The 21,590-nt window shown below is 43.4% G+C and overlaps 3 protein-coding genes across 3 annotated transcripts in view; 2 read left to right on the top strand and 1 right to left on the bottom strand.

Annotated features, from left to right (window-relative positions):
* Positions 1-17,155, bottom strand: part of LOC129695600 (zinc finger and BTB domain-containing protein 5) — a 413,756-nt gene extending 396,601 nt beyond the window's left edge. Inside the window, exon 1 of the mRNA XM_055632701.1 lies at positions 16,155-17,155. The gene's annotated coding sequence lies outside the window, so the exon portion shown is untranslated. The remainder of the gene's footprint in view (positions 1-16,154) is intronic.
* On the top strand, positions 11,044-13,533 carry LOC129695602 (uncharacterized). The gene is made up of 2 exons (XM_055632704.1): positions 11,044-11,094; positions 11,452-13,533. Exon 2 carries the CDS (start codon positions 11,913-11,915, stop codon positions 13,146-13,148), a length of 1,236 nt encoding a protein of 411 aa, XP_055488679.1. The 5' UTR covers positions 11,044-11,094; positions 11,452-11,912; the 3' UTR covers positions 13,149-13,533.
* Positions 17,156-18,347: 1,192 nt separating the features above from the next.
* kcmf1 (potassium channel modulatory factor 1) overlaps positions 18,348-21,590 on the top strand; it is a 106,135-nt gene continuing 102,892 nt past the window's right edge. The window contains exon 1 of the mRNA XM_055632695.1: positions 18,348-18,510. Within this exon, the coding sequence (XP_055488670.1) occupies positions 18,495-18,510 (16 nt within the window). The 5' untranslated portion in view covers positions 18,348-18,494. The remainder of the gene's footprint in view (positions 18,511-21,590) is intronic.

Raw genomic sequence — 21,590 nt, 5'->3', positions numbered from 1 at the left:
TGTAAGCATTTATCAAACTGTGGCCATCCAAGTCTGCCCAGCAGCTAACTGTGTTTCGTTCACCACAGATGCTACCTGACTGACTGACTGAGTGTTGTTGAACATTTTCTGTTTTTATTTAAAATTTCCGAAATTCACAATTTATTTTACTATTTATTGATAAATTTCAATCTTTGCTGTTCACAAACAACCCCAGGGTCCCCATTCTTACCTCTTTACCACTGCACCCTGTATTTCCTCAGCTTCTGGCACAGGTTTGTCAATCTAAAAATCAAAGTAGAGATTCTGAAAGGCAGCCCGCACCTCAGGGGTTGAAAGCAGATACTGGGCTGAAAGGATTGTTACGGACAGTTTCCTTCCTGATAGTCTGCATTTTGTTTGTAAACGAAAAGGTTGCTCAAAGCCAGCACCAACAAACTTCAATTAGAAAGGACAAACATTAAGTGCAAATTACAGGAAGGCAGTGGGAGATGGAACAGCAACCTGCCAGGGACAGCTTGGAAATGGCAGTTGCAGGTACAAAGGGTCATTGCTTTCTCCAGACAGTCACACCTAGTTGCAGAACAGCAAACTGACAAACAAGAATCCACCTACCAAAAAAAAATCACTTCCTTTCTTTACCCTCAAAATGAAGAGTGATCAACTATCCTCTATATCCATCTAAACCGCTTAATAATTGATATTTACTCAGAAATCTGGAGATACCATTCAAGAGAGTTTATTTTGAGATTTAGGGGATCATCGTCGTGTGAGAGGCGAGGGGTGAAGGCCGTTATTCTCTATGATGGATTGGAGAGGGATCTTCACGGGTCCGGTTCTTGGAAGAAAATTAATTTAGTGCTTGGTGGTAACGATAGAAACATGAATTTATAGTTTAATAATATTGCTACCAAGCCACGGAGACACAAGGAACAGCAGAAGCTATAAACTTGAGCCAGAAACAAAGTGCTGGAGGTACTTGGTGGGCCAGGCAGCATCTGTGGAGGGAAATGGATAGACAAATGGACAGACAATGAATTGACAATAGACCATGGATAGATGAGCTATTGCATGCTCAGCCCTTTGAGCCTGCTTTGCCATTCATTGAGATTTGACATATGTGCTCTTCACAGACCTCCCTATCCCTCATGAGCTTTCAAGTCAAGTCAGTTTTATTTGTCACGTATAAAGTGCAGTGAAATGAATTTGGCAGCAACGGTACAAAAAAAAAAAACACACAATACACAATAAAAATTTAACACAAACATCCACTGCAGCATTCATCACTGTGGTGGAAGGCACAAAATTTGGTCAGTCCTCCTCCATTTCCCCCCCGTGGTTGGGACCACAACCCTCCGCAGCCGCCGTTGCGAGCATCCAGATGTGCAGACAAGGTAAGTCCTGAGGTACCTCCCAACAAATATTGGAACTCAAATTCCAATTAACTTTGATTTTTTAGATCCTGTATAGAGTGTGAATGGTGTGCCTTGCTGAATACTGGAAGATGCACCACTTTACAAATGTTCATTATCTTAACCATCTCTACTTCAGAGCATTAGATTTGTCTTTAAGAAGGAACTGCAGATGCTGGAAAATCGAAGGTTCACAAAAATGCTGGAGAAACTCAGCGGGTGCAGCAGCATCCATGGAGCAAAGGAAATAGGCAACGCTTCGGGCCGAAACCCTTCTTCAGACATTAGATTTGTCTGATGGGAATCTTTGTGAATTTGGAATTTGTGTTTCTTTAAAATAAAATATGTGCAACTGGAATCGCAGTATATGACTGCAAATTATGCAGACTGCAGTGGGGGATATTTCACAGGAATTTACTGGTCAAATAAAATGGGTTGAAACAAAGGAAGTTGAGCCTAATTGACCCAGGAAAGAGCTGCCTAATGATTACATTCTGGTTCCGAGGTCTTGAAGGCATCCTGCTGGTTAGCAGGCGAGGTGTGATGACTCATTCTTACACCCGTTTGTTTGCTCGTGGAGATTGTCTGCTGACAGGAGGGCTGGAGATTCCACCTGATCACAGTGGGGGCCCAGAAGGAGCAATGTGGACCATGTGCTTGCTCATCTCCCAACAAGAGCCAGCAAATTCTGACAGTCCAGTTTTTCCTTTTGCTCAGATTCCCTCCCAAAGAAAGTTTCTCTGTAACTATGCCATCAAATCCTTCTAACATGTTAAACAGCTTAATCAGATCCTTTCTTTAATTGCAGCACTATTATTCTCACATTACCACAGGCAAGAGTGGCACACTCTGTAGAGCTGCTGTGTCAAAGCTTAGGTCCAATCTGCACCTCAGGTGCTATCTTTGTGTTTGCACAATCTCCCTGTGACCGCATGGGTTTGCCCTAGGTCCCCTGGTTTCCTCCAGGAGCTTCAAAATCCAAGAAAAGGATTGCAGAAATACTGTAAAAGAGATTTAGGGAAGCAAGGTGGCACTGTTGTACAAAGATCCTATAACAGCTCTGCTATAGGATCTTTGGTTGTAGAGTTGCTGCCTTACAGCACCACAGACCCGGGTTTGATCCAGGCTACGGGTGCTGTCTGTACAGAGTTTGCATGTTCTCACCGTGGGTTTTCTCCAAAGTGTGGGTTCGTAGGTTAATTGGCTTGATATAAATGTAAATTGTCCCTCATGTAGGTTAGTGTTAATGCGCGGGGATCTCCACAAATTGACTTTTTTTTTCCTACTGAGAATCAGCTGAGGAAGTCTTGGTAAGAAAACCTTGGAGAATGATCGTTAAGGAGTGGGGATTATGGAATGTAGCTTGAAGAATGGGTCTCAGAGAAAGATCCTTAGAAAGTGAGGATTAGACAGATGATGAAGGAAAAAGAACAGGAAGGTTTGCAGGATACCTTTCTAGTGGCATGAGCTCAGTAATGATGTATCATATCGTTCCCTGACCCTATGAGATAACTGATATCGGAGAGAGCGAACCAAAAGGGGATGAAAAAAGAGCAGAGGGTGTTGATTGGAATAGAACATAGAAAACAGCATGGCAGAGTGAAGAATTCAACTGAAGAGACAAAGCAGAGAATGAGTGGTGTTGCATGATAGCTTAAGACCATGTGACGGCTGCAGAGTAGAGATGGACGTCAGTGGGAAAATATTCAGAGAAAAGAGGGGAGAATTGAACATGTGACAGTAGAAAAAGTGAAAGGGAGGAAACAGAAAATGGGCAGTGATCTGTAAAGAGAAAATGTAGTACAGGAATAGTTTAAATGAGAAATGACAGGTCATGAGGTACGAATGCTACAATATAGATAATGCAAATAGACTGGACCTCATTATCTGGACCTCATTATCTGGACCATACTCCCAGACCCTTGATTATTCCATCGTCTAATCTCAAATAGCACGAGTACAAAAGGTGGTTTCTCTCAGATCCTCTGCTGCCACCTCAACACTGCTCCCACCACAGCATCTGTCCCCTCCCGTTAATATCACAGGATCCTGTGATGTAATTGGCAGGAAGTATCTGCCATGGGTCAGGGACCGACAGGCCAACTTGTGGAGCCACTCCCCACTCAAATTGGATCGCCCAGATATTCCAATCATCCATATTCCCAACCCTACCTCTATCAAATAAAATTGGTTATATTTTCCCAGTTCTCATGGAATGGCATAATGTTGGCGGTTTACTCCCTCTATGAAGACGGCTCTAATAACAGATTACAGCATTTTTAAATCAACAATTCCACACTGCCATCTGCTGGTTGATCGCCCCCTTCCTTTCTAGCAGGTTTGGACAACATTGCAGTCGGGCCACGACGAATGCTTGTTTGACACTGGTCAAAGAACAATTGATTAATGTCCTGCCTTGTATGCCATAGTGGAGAAAATTGTAAGATGAAACCTACCAATAAAAGTCAATTTGTGTAATTATAGAACACAACTTAGACATCCTCAAGCTCTTATTCCAAAAAGGATTTACAATGATCTGGCACTACTCACTATTTAAAGCTTCTCACTACCAATGTGAAATGTTTTGAAAGATTTTTAATTTAGTTACTGTGTTAATAGAAATCACAACAGAAAATAAGAGACAGTAACATCTAGCAAATAACTCCTTTATTTAGTTTTACTGGTGATATAAATATTAAAATGGGAGACAGGCAATTCCATGCTTACTTTGAAAAAGGCCAAGGGTTGTTTACATCTGCCAGAGAACATTTCTTCAATATTACTTGAAAGATGATACTCTTATGATAGAGAGCATGCTCCTAGGGCCAAAGTTGATTTTGTTACCAAATTTTGAATGAATCTTTGATCTTCAGACTCCCAGGTGAGAATATTATCAGTGTTTCATCTTCTCTTGGTCTCCATCTCACTGAACATTTTTATTCTCCCCTTTTCTGCAACTTAATGCCACATTTTTCCAGTCCACTGAAAATAGGAATATTAACACTATTTCTCTCCACAGATGCCACATGACCCGCTGAGCATCCCAATAATTTTTCACTTATGTAGATATTTGCTATTTCATTGTCAAATCAGGGTCAGCATTTTAATAAAGATTTACAACAACCAAATACGGTTAAAAAAACCCAAACAAATGCATACCTACAATACATAGCAGTACTGACATAAGACATGCACGGAGTAAAATCATAAATGAGGAAATCGATTTCCCAGAAAATGGCAACTGAAAGCTACACTGCACTAGCTATATCATGCACCCAAATGAATACCTAGTCATGATGCAATTGTTATATTTGTCTAGCTGATTTTAACAAGATGGTAGTAAATAGAAACAGAGAGGCAAGTCTCTTCCATCACTGATAAGGAACACTTGAGCATTTACCGTTAAATGCTGTACACGGAAATAATTTGTTTTTTCTATTAAAAACTATAACAAAGCCACAGAATTTAGGCTGTAAATTCTCTTGCATCTTCTCTGTTGCAAAACAACTCTCCATCTGTTATTAGCTGCTATATAAATGCTACGTGTTGCTGTATAATTTATGCAATGATTGTTACTTTTTGTAAGTGAAAGGCAGCAAACGCATATTAATATCATGATTTTAAGGAAAAGCCTCAAGTTGAACGAACATCCCTGCCAGTTTCAGCAACACCATCCACAAGAAGTGGCATGGAAATGCAGTGTGGCCATTGTAGGCTGTGGTGTTAAAATAATGCACAAATAATTTTGAAACAATCGCAGTTGCCATAGTTTCTTTTGTGGGTGAAAGCCGATTACATTAATCTTGATTCACGTTTTTCTCTTATTTGTTTTTTTTTTTAATATACTGGGAGAACAGCATGTTCTTCACACACGGATTAACACACTGGGACCAGTCCTGTAAGTGTTAAATTGCAGCAACATTCATTGGGCACACATCGAAGGTGCGACAGAGAAAGTAAGCAAGATAACATTTTCCCTGTATTGTTATTGTGAAAAAAAATCTAGAGCCATATTTTGAGCAATCCACAATAATTTGAATTACTAATACCTAATGGTAGATCACATTACTTCAATCATCTCACCTGTAACTATATGGTCTGCACGCACAGGCACTGTGCATTAGTCTTGTTTGAAATCACTTACAAGTTTATCCACAATAAATGTGAAAAAGAAAACTAGATATCCAACTTTAAGAAAAGCATCTTCCCCACTACTATACAACTGAACGAATCACATTTTTTCACACTTCAGTCACAGAGGTGTCACCATGTACTCTTATTCATAACACTACATTCCTTCGTTTATTGTATTTTAATATTCTACTTCACTAATAGAATTTCAAAATAGATCTTCTTCCTCCGGTTGAAAGTCATTCTTAAATTTGTCTCTTTTGAAGCTACTTCTTCCAAAACCCTAAATGAAAACAAAACCTATAAATGATTAGAAAGGCCGAAATAGAAATTGCCATAATTTGGGGCGACAGATGGCGCAATGGGCTAAGTGTTCGGCTGGCGACCGGAAGGTAGCCGGTTCGAATCCCGCTTGGAGTGCATACTGTCGTTGTGTCCTTGGACAAGACACTTCACCCACCTCTGCCTGTGTGTGAATGACTGGTGGTGGTCGGAGGGACCGTAGGTGCAGATTAGCAGCCACGCTGCCGTCAGTCTGCCCCAGGGCAGCTGTGGCTACAGAAGTAGCTCACCACCACCGAGTGTGACTGAGGAATGAATGAATAATGCGATGTAAAGCGCCTTGAGTATCTAGAAAGGCGCTATATAAATCCCATCCATTATTATTATTATTATTATTATTATAATTCACTTTCTTTCCCTGCCACATATCATAGAGCTACAACTTGATGCATATACTATATATATATAGTTTATTCCAACAGAATATTTGATAGAGCCCTGATGCAGGATCCCAAAGCAAAATGTTGACAATTCCTTTCTCTCCCCCCCACCCCTCCCTCATAGCTGCTTGACCCACTGAGTTCCTCCAGCAGTTTGTTTGTGTGTCAGATTATAGCACCTGCAGTCTCTTGCAGTAGGGTCTCCTGTAATTCTTTTCAGAGTTTGTTCATAGTTGACTTATTCACAAATAAATTCTATCTTCACAGTAACTGGTTGGTGAAAATTCTTAATGGTGAAAATGGAATTGGCACTAAAGTCTGGTTTGATTTAGAAAAATCTTCACACGAGACTTAAGGAATTCTAAAAAGGATAAAAAGTCTAGAAAGAAACTATGGAAAATAATGGTGGAAGAACTGCAAGTGACATACTGCATCACCTGGAAGGGCTGGATCGTGGATAGTGTGACATTTCCTGCACTTGCTTTGTAAACTGATACAAGAACTGGAGTGGTTGGAGGGGAGAGAATAGACTAGGGAGTTGTGGTTCTATAATTACCGTAAGGGATAAAGGGTGCTGGAATCTTATTTTGAAGAGGAAGAAAATGTGAAGAATGGTTTCCTTGAATGCAAAGGATGGTGGAGTAGAAGGCAAAGTCCAGGCTTACTCTATTCCAGTTATGTCTGGAATTAGATCAGGTGCAATCTGTGGCAGACTAAAGCATTGGACAGGGGAATGCATACAAATCTTACTATTGGAATTTTGAAAGCATTTGATAAAGTACCACAGAAGAAATAGTTAAAAGTTGAATCACATGGAATTAAAGTGAATTAATGACATGGTTAGAAATTTGCAAAGGAATTCAAGAGAGAAAATACACATAGATGAAGGAATATAAAGCCACATATCCAAGCTTGTAAAATTACAGAGAAACGGAAATCAATGTCGACTGACAATGTACCTCTCTCGACATTATAAAATTACAAAGAAAAACCCAGATTTAAAATGTTGGTGAAATAATCAGAAGTTGATTTCACCTCAGGAGCCCACCTAAAACCAGAAAAAGAGCAACAATAGTTTATGGATCAATGTAGAAGCACAACGTGAGAAAGCAAAGTTTTGCCAACTACTCTATTTTACAGATTATTTATTGAATCTTAAATTTGTTTATTGCCTTGTCCCAGGCAGTGTAAAACCTCGTTGTCGTGACAATTTCAGCTTGTAAACACAGTATCACAAGGACTTACAACCAAATACAAATCAGATTTCTCTCAACACTTCCCCCATCCACCTCGCCTCCCCCTCCCCATTAGGCAGGGCAACTAATATACTCCCAGCATAGTAGCTTCCAGCTATTCAACAAGTTAAATTAATCTATTCGTGGTATAAAGGTGATAAATAGGCAATTAATACATTTAACAATCCTTAGTTACATTATTTCCAGATCATGAGAATGACTAATCTTTAATGACCTAAGTTACAAAAAAAGTCAGGAAGTTATTTTACATTCATAGACCGAGGTGATTGTGGGTACATTTGTTCAACCCTTGTTTCCCCAGAAGCTGTACAGGTCTTGCTTCTCTACTCAAGGAAGAATATTTCCAATGGAAAAATTGCAGAAAAAGTTCCAACTGATTGCTGAAATTATAGAATTGTCAAATGAGGGCATGTTAAGGAGACTCCTGAATTTAGAAGATAGTGATACCATCTCATTGAAACATAAAAAAACCCTTAAGGATTAGACATGGTAAATATGGAGTTGATGTTTCACATTGCTGTGGTGTCTGAAGCCGCGGGATCAGTGTTTCAAAGAACAAGGTCAGCAGAGGGAAAATGTCTTCACCAGGGGAAGGAAGTCCTTAGAATGTTCTACCCAAGAGGATTGTAGATTCAGTCACTGAGTTTATTAAAGACAAAGATAGATATAACACTCCACCTTCCTTTTTTCCCTCCCTTGTGCCCCACTTGAATGCACACCCATTCCCCACCCTCCCCTTCCACCAACACCCCTTCCTCTGGCCTCACAATTCTTCTCCTTACCTCACGGCATTATCTACTTTTCACTTCTATCCTTTATCCACCCATTTGACTTTATGCTTTCTCAAGTTACAAGAGAAATTCCATTTGCTTCTCTCATCACTCTTCCCAACCTCCTCTGTCACCTTGTCCCACTTATGAACTTTTATAAAAGACTGGTTTGATCACGGCTGAAATATTGCATTCAGTCTTGGACAGTACATTTTTGAAAATACCCCTTTAGGAAGAAGGGTGCATACAATGATTCACATAAGAGTAACTTTAGTTATATGGATAGACAGGGGAGGCTGCGAGAAGATCTGACAGAGGTATAGGGAGGGTACACGACAGTCGAGGTCACGACCCATGACCCGTACTGCTGCCTCGCAACACCATCTGGAGTACAAGCAGTGAATGTCAGGTAAACACTTACTATGGCCGACAGTGCAGCGGGCCCGTCCTCAACCCGCGGCTGGGGGGGGGGGGGTGGTCGGGGTGCCAGTGCACTCTGGGTGGGTGGAGGGACCAGCCTGTCCCCAACTCTACTGCAGCTGACGGGATGCTGGTCTGCTGCAGCTGACTGGGATGTTGCCGGGATTTCATCCCTGCGTGTCCGCTGCCCGGAACCGCGGCATTGCTCCACCCGGTCCCGTGACACTGTGGAGATGGGGCGGAGGGCGGCCATGGCTGGACAGCGCTGACCCCGGGGGGGGGGGGGGGGGGGGGGGAGTGGGGACTGTCTCGAGGGACGCACCCCTTCGGGGCCGCTTACACCTTGGTGCATTTGGTTCAGAGCAAAGATACCAGAGTATTTGGTTCAGAGCACTCAGTCACCCACAAGTTTTAAACAGGTAGGAAAGTACATGTTTCGTGTGTTAACAGTGTATGCCGGAGGCTGCCATGCCCTCCAGGAAGATTGAGCTGCTCCGTGCATCACACCCCGGTGACCCGATGAAGGGATTCAAAGTAACATTAGCAAATTTGCAGATGACACAAAGCTGCGTGGCAGTGTGAACCCAGGATGCTATGAGAACGCAGGGCGACTTGGACAGGTTGGGGGAGTGGGAAGATGCACGGCAGGAAGCTTAATGCGGATAAATGTGAGGTTATCCACTTTGGTCGCAAAACCAGGAAGGCAGATTACTATCTAAATGTCGTCATGTTGAGAAAAGGGAAAGTACAACGGGATCTGGGGGGTCCTTGTTCATCAGTCTATGAAAGTAAGCATGCAGGTACAGCAGGCAGTGAAGAAAGATAGTGGCATGTTGGCCTTTATAACAAGATGAATCGAATATTGGAGCAAAGAGGTCCTTCTGCAGTTGTACAGAGCCCTAGTGAGACCACACCTGGAGCAGTGTGCAGTTAGGAAGGACATTCTTGTTATTGAGGGAGGGCAGCGTAGGTTTACAAGGTTAATTCCCGGGTTAGCGGGACTGTCATATACTCAGAGAATGGAGCAGCTGGGCTTGTACACTCTGGAGTTTAGAAGGATGAGAGGATATCTCATTGAGACATAAGATTGTTAAAGGTATGGACACACTAGAGGCAGGAAACACAATGTTGGGAGAGTCCAGAACCAGGGGCCACAGTTTAAGAATAAGGAGTAAGCCAATTAAAACGGAAATGAGGAAACACTTTTTCTCACAGAGAGTGGTGAGTCTGTGGAATTCTGCCTCAGAGGGCAGTGGAGGCAGGTTCTCTGGATGCTTTCAAGGGAGAGCTAGATAGGCTCTTAAAAATAGCGGAGTCAGGGGATATGGGGAGAAGGCATGAACGGAGTACTGATTGGGGATGATCAGCCATGATCAAAATGAATGGTGGTGCTGGCTCGAAGGGCCAGCACCTACTCCTGCACCTATTGTCTAATCATATTTAAAAACTGTTCCCATTGCCAAAGGAGTCAAGTGTGAGTGTGAGTGTGAGTGTGAGTGTGTGTGTGTGTGTGTGTGTGTGTGTGTGGGGGGTGGGGGGGGGGGGGGGGAGGCAGAATGATAGATAGCGATTAACCAAAGATCAAGTGATATGTGGGGAATGTTTAAGAAGCAACTGCAGATGCTGGAAACATCGAAGGTAGACAAAAATGCTGGAGAAACTCAGGTGAGGCAGCATCTATGGAGCAAAGGAATAGGTGACTTTTCGGGTCGAGACCATTATTCAGGTTAGTAGTAGGGAGTAGGACTAGCTGGACTGCTCCTACATACAGCTTGTACCTATCCAATAGAATAAGTGACTGATTTCTATTCTGATCCACCTTCCATATTCGAAGCCGAAAGTTGGCGCCTTGAAACTGATTGACAAAGCTAAAAGACTGACAAGAATAAAATGCAATAACCTGGGTTTTGGCGTCAGTGGTCATAGCTAACAAAGAAAACAGTTTAATTAACAAGTGCTTTAATTTTGCCACCTTCCCATCGGTGGGGAAACAAAACCTTCACGTACCTTGCTGCAACAAAAGCAATACGAAGCTCACTTATAGGGTGATTTCACTAAAGGTCACTGGAGCGTGGATCCGCACCCACGTGACCAAAATTCTCAAGTGGAGGACACTCGAGGGTCCCGGTACATGTTAGTGGATGGGGAAAATTGCATTTTCCCACCCGTTAAAAACATAGAAAACGGCGAGGTTGAGAGCTGCAATTTACTGTGCCAGTCGGGGTGACTGTGAGGCACAGCTACCTAGATTTACAGGGGGAAAAAAAAGATAGCAAGTAAGGTAAATTCAAGAGGGAACTGAAGGTGCCAATCCAGCGGAAGTCAGCAGCCGACATTTGCCGTGGCTATTTAAAGGTCCAAAATATCGGGAATTATCGCGTTTTCCCGCTGAATTTCATCAAAAGTAAGGCATTATATATTTTTTTATCTTTATTCATTTGTTAGATGAGAATTTTTAAAAGTGAAAAATCACTCAGTAAAAGTTCAAAATCGGCCATGGTTCTCAGGTTGGTTTTAACATGCAAAATCAAAACGCTTCTGAAGCTGCATTTACCATTTAAATAATGATAAACTATCAATGCATTTTTAAATAAATTTCACTCAGATGCAAGCTAAGGAATGTGATAATTATCAGCTGTCAGTTGGACAAAATTAGGACATTTTATTATTTGCCAAAATATATTTCTCAATGTTTCTTGTTTAAAGCCTGCACATTCACCCAAACAACTTATGTATTTATTTCTTTATCATCTAATAACAGACAAGCCTGCAGCATGGAATGATGTCTACAATCCTGGTTGGGCACCCACTGTGAGCAGGATAGACATTGCGCACTTTTGCACCCGTTTAAAACAGCTAAAATGGTCCTTTTTTGCGCTGTAAATAACTGTGGCAGTCGCGGTAACCGTGAGACACAGTTATCTTACTTTAGAGTTCCAAAGGTAAAGAAAGAAGAAGGTAAACACAAGAGGGAACTGAAGGGGCAACAGCAGCGGAAGTGGTTAGCAAACATTGGCCGTGGAGATATGAAGATAGAAAAAATTGGGAATTATCGCGTTTGCTCGCTGCATTTCATCAAAAGTAAGGCATTATTGAAGTTTTATCTTTATTCATTTGTTATATAAAAATCACCCAAACAACTTATTTCTTTATCATTTAATAACAGACAAGCCTGCAGCATGGAATGATGTCAACAATCCTGATTGGGCACCCACTGTGAATATGGGACGCGGCGACGACAATGAGCAGGATAAACAACGTGCACAAGAACGCCATGCACGTGCAACAAGAAGAGAGAGTATTAAAGCAGATGTTGTCGCAGCTCAAGCATCTGTAGCTCTGCAAGTTGATGCTGAGCAGGCTGATGATTATGAGAACTTTGAATCGGTGCTGGAAGTACACCGTCAACTTGACATAGAAACACAAACACCAGTCAAAGAGACAATGGACACATCAACACAAACAGACATGTGTGGAGTAGACATAACAGTACTGGAAGCACAACTATACCAAAAAAATAAAGAGCTCACCAAAGCTAGACAAGAAGCAGCAAAAATTAAGTTAACACAAGAAAGCCTTTCCAAGGATGACAAAAAGGTTAGGTTCTACACAGGTTTACCAACATTTGCAGTTTTGATGCTGGTCTACCATTATGTTAAGGACAAGCTCACCAAAAGACGTTCACTAACACATTTTCAGCAGTTGCTGATCGTCTTGATGAAGCTGCGACTTGCAGTGCCTCATGAGGATCTTGCATATCGATTCCTTGTTAGTAATGCCACACTATCGCGTGTATTCACTAGTGGGATTGATGCCCTTCACGGCATATCCAAGTTAATTATTTGGCCTGAAAGAGATGTTCTGTGGAAAACCATGCCCATGCAATTTCGGCGGACATTTGGAAAGCGTGTGGCAGTGATCATAGATTGCTTTGAAATATTTTTTGATAGACCTACGAGTTTAGAGGCGCGCGCACAGACTTGGTCTAACTATAAGCACCATAACACCATCAAATTCTTGATAGGTATTACACCATGTGGTGCTATTTCATTTCTATCTGCAGCATGGGGGGGGGGCAGAGGCACAGATAAAACAATTACACTTTCATCACAATTTTTGGACAACCTGCTCCCTGGAGATGTCATTTTAGCTGATCGCGGTTTTGACATAAAAGATGCTGCAGGATTTCACGGTTGTCAAGCAGAAATCCCTGCATTTGCAAGAGGAAAAGCACAACTATCTGCGCTGGATGTTGAAAAAACTCGTGAAATAGCTAATTTACGCACTCATGTAGAGCGTGTCATTGGTGGGGTCAGGCAAAAATTCCCATTTCTAAGTCATATTGTGCCATTGGAGTACATGATTACCAACTCTGAAAATCAAGTACCCAAAATTGATAAAATTGCAAGGGTCTGTTGTGCACTTTTTAACTTAAATGAGTCCATAATGTCACAGTAGATGCAGACAATTGTACTTTAGCATGTTGTGCAAATACGAACAATAAAAACTTTCAACACAGTTTCTTGGCTCATCAGCATTTATTAAGTATGAAACTGCTAGTATTTGGCGAACCATTAAATAACAAACATTGTGGCAAAAGTGCACTTCACAATCTTTAACATTAGACTTAAATAGAACTGTCTCACAAAGTGACTGTTGTGTTTTAAAGTGACAAAAAAAAAATGCCCATTACGTGGCTGTAAACAGTGCAAGGTAAACGTGGCATACAAATGAGAGACTTTGTATTTAACATAAACATTTTCAGCAGAAAACTTTAAAATCAACTTTTTTTTGGACCTTTTCTTTTAGATTTTTTGATGAGCCTACAATCGGGGCAAAACCATTTCTTTGGCGTTTTGTAATCATCAGGCAAATTCAGGCATTCAAAATGATACCAGGAACATGGACAATCTTTGTTATCGCACATAATCATTTTCCCACTTTCACCCTCCTTACAGAAGCACCACTTCTGCTCTTCCTGATCATGGCTCTCCACGACATTCTCTAACATATGTTTTGGAGGGCTGGTAAAATGCTTCCCAACAAGCTCCGGTAACACACACAACTTGAAGAACTGAGAGGCTGCAGCTAAAGCATCTGTCCAAAAAGGATTATCACCTACTATGCGCTCTATGTGAGGACTGACGTCATCACTGGTCCAAACCACAAAATCGCAAAATGATCTCCCCGAGACAAAAATTTGGGCCTGGACCTGGTAATAGTAAGCATGCTTTTTGGACAGATGAAGCTCACCATTCGAATTCTGAAGACAAAATGTCTTGTCTTGTGCAGCGGACATTAAAGACCTGCCCTTCTTACTGAATGGACATTTTATTTCACATAGACCAAGGCGGTCAGCCCCGCAACATTGCTCAGCACACTCGACAAGTCCATCCGGTGTTGCACCCAAATGAGGGTACTTGGGATTTATAATGAGACCCGAGTCTCTCATCATGAAACCGGAGTGTTCAGTGCGCATATAAGCCGCGTAGGCTTGCCTTGCACGCTTTTCCTGATCACAGCCCCATCTTGTAGCCTCAGTGCTAAATTTGTACAGATTGGGGTAACACACCGATTTGACAACACTAATTGCAGGGGAACCTGCATTTGTGGTGCAAACACTTTTCATTTTTGACGCTGTAATGCGTCCGGCCCGATACCGAAACCAGGTTTCTGATTTTGCTTGCTGTCGAGTGTGCGCCTCCACGTTCTTTGCCCCCTCCTCTGTAACAGAATAATTAACAGCTTCACATATCTTTAGAAGTTCAGCAAACGTCAGGGTGAATGTGTTTTTGTCCATTAGGTCCGTAAGAATAGGTGGAAATGCTACAACGGTCTCAGCAGGAACAAATGTTGCTGCATAAGGCTCCACAGAGCTGAATATGGCCGCCTTTGTAGTGATCCGTGACAGGCGTAACAAAAGTGTACTCAGTAATTTGTCCTGCAGCACCTCCGATGCTCGATACGAAGCAGATGGCAATGATGGGGCTTAATCTCTATCTTTTTGCTGCTGTCTTGGCTCAGTCCCATCTATGGCAGCATCAAGCAATATTTTCTTCATTGCTGCTGAAGAGAAGTCAACATTGGTGACAGGCGCCGCTTTCACCTGCTTTCTTGTTGGCTCCATCCAATAAGCCTTGACCTGGGTGACTGTTTTAGTCTCACGAATCCGTACTCCCGCGTCAATACCAAAGAGAAGCGTCGCAATGCGAGTACAAACTTCACCCAGACCTGCCTTGCAATCGCAGTGGGCACTACATATCTGGTTCTTTCTCACAATAACCCACGGCATCAATGTCTTAGATGTCACCCCTACAGCTTGTGAGTGCAGGACCCGTAGAATTAGGATAATATAAATTACAATTCAAGACTGTGATAAAAACTTAAAATATAAACTATTAATAAAAACTAATAAATTATATAGACAATTAATAGCATAATGATGGAAAGCTTACTTTTCCACACACCACTCGTATGTCTGGATGATTCTTAGGGATATATACACTTGTGTCGTGTAACCAGCCATTTGCGAACTGATTGTAAGCCTCAGATGATTTGTAGGCTTTAAAATTCTTAGATGTGTACGGACTGGGTGTTGTGATGAGGTAGGCCATGATGTCCATGGAATTAACATCTGGCAATTGTGAGATTTCATGGGATCTCTCAGCTTCAGGCACTAAATAAGGGTCAATACCTATCAAGGATATCTTTTGCACATGCCGTTCGTACTCCTCAGTTGATAGATTTGAGGAATACTGAGACAATTGGACGGATACGGGGGCAGAAGACGGCCCCGCTACACTTGAATCCATGTTAAACGTGTGTCTGCAATTAAGAGCATGTAATCAAGTTGCCGTTGCGTGGCAACAGTGCGGGTCACGGTCGAGACCTGGGCTTCGTGAAACCTCCCTATAACCTCCCAAAAATGTCAAGTTGACGGTGTACTTGCAGCACCGGTTAAAAGTTCAGCATCTGCAGAGCTATAGATGCTTGAGCTGCAACCAAATCTGCTTTAATACTCTCTTCTTGTTGCACGTGCAATGTCTATCCTGCTCACAGTGGGTGCCCAACCAGGATTGTAGACATCATTCCATGCTGCAGGCTTGTCTGTTATTAGATGATAAAGAAATAAATACATAAGTTGTTTGGGTGAATGTGCAGGCTTTAAACAAGAAACATTGAGAAATATATTTTGGCAAATAATAAAATGTCCTAATTTTGTCCAACTGACAGCTGATAATTATCACATTCCTTAGCTTGCATCTGAGTGAAATTTATTTAAAAATGCATTGATAGTTTATCATTATTTAAATGGTAAATGCAGCTTCAGAAGCGTTTTGATTTTGCATGTTAAAACCAACCTGAGAACCATGGCCGATTTTGAACTTTTACTGAGTGATTTTTCACTTTTAAAAATTCTCATCTAACAAATGAATAAAGATAAAAAAGTATATAATGCCTTACTTTTGATGAAATTCAGCGGGAAAACGCGATAATTCCCGATATTTTGGACCTTTAAATATCCACGGCAAATGTCGGCTGCTGACTTCCGCTGGATTGGCACCTTCAGTTCCCTCTTGAATTTACCTTACTTGCTATCTTTTTTTCCCCCTGTAAATCTAGGTAGCTGTGCCTCACAGTCACCCCGACTGGCACAGTAAATTGCAGCTCTCAACCTCGCCGTTTTCTATGTTTTTAACGGGTGGGAAAATGCGATTTTCCCCATCCACTAACATGTACCGGGACCCTCGAGTGTCCTCCACTTGAGAATTTTGGTCACGTGGGTGCGGATCCACGCTCCAGTGACCTTTAGTGAAATCACCCTATACTCCATTCTCCTGGGACACCAACATGTTTCAGATGATGTCCAGCAGAGAGCTGAGCGCCAAGCTCCCACTTCGCTGCCCAGGCTCCCATCAGAGCGCCGCGCTGCCACTTCGCTGCCCAGCACTGAGAGCTGAGCACTGGGATCCGAGTGCTGCGCTGCACTCCCACCTCACTGCCCAAGCCACCGCGGAGCACAGCGCTGCACTCCCACCTCACTGCCCAGGCCGCCGTCACCACCACCAGCAGAGCAGAGCGCTGCCCCCCCAAACTTACTGCCCAGGTACACCGCCGTTACCACCACCAGCAGAGCGCTACACCCCCAACTCATTGCCCAGGCCACCGCCACCAGAGAGTAGAGCGCTGCATCCCCACCTCGCTGCCCAGGCCGCCCTCACCACCACCAGGGAGCAGAGCGCTGTACCCCCACCTCACTGCCCAGGCCGCCGTCACTCCCACCTCACTGCTGCCCAGGCCGTCGCCGCCACCAGGGAGCAGAGCGCTGTATCCCCACCTCACTGCTGCCCAGGTACACAAAAATGCTGGAGAAACTCAGCGGATGCAGCAGCATCTATGGAGCGAGGGAAATACGCGACGTTTCGGGCCGAAACCCTTCTTCAGACTAAAAAACGTCGCCTATTCCCTTCGCTCCATAGATGTTGCTGCATCCGCTGAGTTTCTCCAGCATTTTTGTGTAGCTTCAATCTTCCAGCATCTGCAGTTCCATCTTGACAACTCACTGCTGCCCAGGCCGTCGCCGCCACCAGGGAGCAGAGCACTGCAACCCACACCCAACTCACTGCTGCCCAGGCCGCCGCCACCAGGGAGCAGAGCGCTGTACCCCCCACTCACTGCTGCCCAGGCCGCCGCCACCAGGGAGCAGAGCGCTGTACCCCACCTCACTGCTGCCCAGGCCGCTATCACCAGGGAGCAGAGCGCCGTACCCCCCCCCCCACTTCACTGCTGCCCGGGCCGCCATCACCATGGAGCAGAGCGCTGCACCCCCACCTCACTGCTGCCCGGCCCGCCATCACCAGGGAGCAGAGCGCTCACTGCTGCCCAGGCCGCCGCCACCAGGGAGCAGAGCGCTGTACCCCCACCTCACTGCTGCCCAGGCCGCCATCACCAGGGAGCAGAGCGCTGCACCCCCACCTCACTGCTGCCCGGGCCGCCATCACCAGGGAGCAGAGCGCTGCACCCCCACCTCACTGCTGCCCGGGCCGCCATCACCAGGGAGCAGAGCACTGTATCACCAGGGAGCAGAGCGCTGTACCCCCACCTCACTGCTGCCCGGGCCGCCATCACCAGGGAGCAGAGCACTGTAACCCCCACCCCACCTCACTGCTGCCCGGGCCGCCATCACCAGGGAACAGAGCGCTGCACCCCCACCTCACTGCTGCCCGGGCCGCCCGGCACTGAGGGAACTGAGGCTGCGCGCTCCCCATTTCATCCAAAGATCTCGGCTTTGATCTCGGCCGTCGGGTGACGTCACCGCGCATCAGCCAATGAGCTTGGACGAGAGTGCGCGAAGGTCGCGCACGATGACGCGGGGAGCGCGCGCGCAGAGTCGGCCGGGCGCGAGCGGTGGCGCCCGTTTTTGCGTCCTCGTTGGGAGGCCGACGTCACTCACAGTCTACGCGGCTCGCGCGCTCAGAGTGTGAGGGGAAAAAATCGGACCGAGCGAGCGAGAGAGAGAGAGAGAGAGAGAGAGAGAGAGAGAGAGCGCGCAGGCTGAGCAACAGGAGCGGCGGCAGCGGCGGCTCCTCCTTCTTCTCCTCCTCCTCCTTCTCTTTTCCTCCACTTCTCTCTCCTTTATCTCCTCTTCCCTCCTCCCCCCCCCCCACCCCCAACCATCCACCCCAGCAGCGCCACGGCCACGACCAGCTTCATGACCGTTTGGCACGGTAGTTGTTGTTGTCCGAGCCCGGTGTTGAGACGCTGCGTGGGAGCCCGCGGGGCCGCTGTAATCGTGTGTGTAGGATGTCCCGACATGAAGGTGAGTGAGACTCTAGGCCCTCTGTTGCCCTCGGCCTCTCTCCGTGGGAGAGATCGGGGAGCCGCCATAACCGCTAGGCCTGGCTTCTGAGGCTGAGAGCGAATCCGGGATTGGGCGAGGCGGAGCTCCTCAGTTGTTGTGTTGTCGGGGCGAGTGTTGATCTGGTTTGCGGCCTAGTAATGTTCTCACTGATCCCGGGTATCGTTCATTGCCCGCCCCCACCAACCTCGTCTGATTCTCCCTCCCTCCCGGCTCCGTATGATTGCACTGTCATCAAGGTGGCCGGCCCTTCCTGCGGCCTGAGGCAGGCTGCGGGCCTACCCTTGGAGCCTGGTGTTACCTTTCGTCTCGGAGACTGGCTGAACTGACAGCTCGTCACCGGGATGGGAAGCAAATTGCCTGTTCAGTGCCTCTGATCTGTAGGCCTTGGGAAACCCGCTTCGATTGGAACTGGATCCCTATTAATACAAGGCCTGAAAGTCATTATTATTATTAAGTGAAATCCTCCCTTTCCCGGTGAGTGTGACAGATAATCACCTGAGAGGAGGCTGACATGGCGGCAGTTTATTAAACTATTACAGTTTATTAAAGTTTATTAAACTGTTAAAAGTGTTACAGGAGTTTAAACAGATTTGGATTTGTTGTCGGTTGAATAACATTAGGATGACACTTGCTCATTCCTTTTTGGGAATCTGATTTGAAGAATATGTCTTAAATTGTGTTCTTTCTACATGTTCTGTTTTCACTTTTCCAACCCGTGCACATTAGTTTACTATAATTGTAACCAGCATTTCCAATCTGATTTGCACGTTAAAGGTTCTATTATAGTGACAACTTTTCCGACCTGTGTGGAATGGAAAAATATGGCAAGTCGGAATTATTGAAGTTTTGAGTTAAATCATTTGTGGTAAAACTTTAAAGCTATATATTTATAAACATTTACAAGGAGTTTTGTGCTTTTTGGAGGTAGCAATGAATGTGTTAATTTTTCACACCCTTCCTTTCGCCCAGATTTTATCAATACTTTCGGAAATCAGCTATCACAAGATAAAAGTGTTGATTTATCATTTTGACGAGCAGCGTTTAAATCTATTTCTTTAAGGAAATGGCCAAAAAGAAACTTAGTAGTCATTTTAACAAAGCTTTTACCATATTCAGGAAAAAGGTTAAAAAATCTGTGTATAATGTTATATATTTGCTACAATAATAAAGCTAATGAAGAAATATGACATATGTTTAAAATTATGGAAGGATAGGACAGAGAGAGAAGCCTGTAAATGATAAATCATGACAATTAAAACGAGGTTTATAACAAATGAAAGAGAATTGAGAATTTATTTTTAAAATTAATTTTAAACTATCTGCATGCAACACTGCAAGTTAAGTTGATGAAGGAAAACAAGGGATAGGACAGATAAATATGATCACACTCTTTTCCAAATATATAAAAGTAGTGAAACAGATGCATTAATGATATTTTGAGAAACATTAAAACATTTAATCACTCAAAGATGCCCATTTATTTATTGCTATCTAGTGTTGCCACTAATATGCATACAGATACATAGCCTGGCCTTGCATTAAAAGTAAAAAAGTATACAAATAGATTAATATTGAAGACAAGAGCCACCAACAATCGTATTCAGTATTAATCTAGGTCAGTCATTGCTATTTGTTTGTATATTAGGATTTTTGCATGAAATCTGATTTGAAAATAAGTTACAATTTATACTTATTTTCTCAACTGTACAAACGATAGACTGTCTTGGTGTGATTGTTTTTTATCTGTAATCATTACTAAACGTTTAAGACACTTTTTAGATATTCGTTTGATCTGTGCTGATAATGATGCCAGTGGATATTGTTAATACACTGCCAGTGACATTTGTTCTCTTCAAAATCATGTTTTCAAAGTAATGTTTTCTTTAATAGTTTATAGACGTGTAATATCATTTCGAACTAATAAGTTATTAGCTCTTTTATCAGTAGATTGAAATTTGATTAAAATCACATGTCATTTGCATTTTAACACCTTTTGAATTCTTGTTTATAACTGAATTTATACACACTATCGCATTTAAGGAGTAATTTGATTGGCAAAAAGTGGACTTCATTTCTATAAGGTGGTTCGAATTGTGTAGGTCTGAATATTTATTCAATATGGTTTAATGAAGTGCAACCTGCAAACTTTTCTAAAGTTTCTAAGGACTTTGTGGGAGGGATATAGTTATTAACAATAAATAAGTATAGAAGTTGGGAGGATCATGTTGCAGTTGTATAAGACGTTGGTGAGACCGCATTTAGAGTATTATGTTCAGTTCTGTGCACCATGTTACAGGAAAGATATTGTCAAGCTTGAAAGGGTTCAGAGTAGCTGGGACATGTTGGCCGGTGTGGGCAAGTTGGGCCGAAGGGCCTGTTTCCACACTCTATGACTCTAATAAATGATCAACGTCAAACAAGAAAGTTAAGTGGATACTCTAGACTATTCTAAAGTATTCCTGATTGGCATCCCACGTATTCTACTTTTTTCAAACTCGAGTTAATCCAAACTCTGCTGACTTGACTTAACTTAAAACACAGTGTTCCATGTACTCTTTGCTCTGTGTATTTACCTTCCTTGGCAGGTAGCAGAGCCTTGATTTTTAAAAATTCTTATTTGTTTGCAGGAGTTATAGATGTCATACTTGTGATCATAAGGTCATAAGGAATATGGGGAACAAGGGGAAGCTTGGGGATGACCTGAGAGAGTATATAAAATTATAAGTTGTCTAGAAAGGGTAGATGGTCAGAATCTTTTTCACATGTTCAAGGTATCACAAATGTGAGAGCATAGGTTTGAGGTGAGAGCTTTAAGGGAGATTCGAGGAGAAAGTAAAAATACAGTGTGTGAAATCTCAAACTTACTGTCGGAGTAGATGATGGAGTCTGATACGATCACGGTGTTTAAGGGACATTTAGAAAGACACTTAAATAGGCAAGGCACAGAAAGGTATAAGATGTATAGATGGGCAAAAGGGTTCACATGGTTGGGCCAAGGAGCAGGTTTCTGTGCTGTGTAAGTCTGACCGCATAACCTT

Source organism: Leucoraja erinacea, chromosome 3 (assembly GCF_028641065.1).
Source record: "Leucoraja erinacea ecotype New England chromosome 3, Leri_hhj_1, whole genome shotgun sequence".
NCBI classification, from domain to species: Eukaryota; Metazoa; Chordata; class Chondrichthyes; order Rajiformes; family Rajidae; genus Leucoraja; species Leucoraja erinaceus.
The sequence above is the reverse complement of the archived record's forward strand: the minus strand, read 5'-3'. Positions and strand labels throughout refer to the sequence as shown.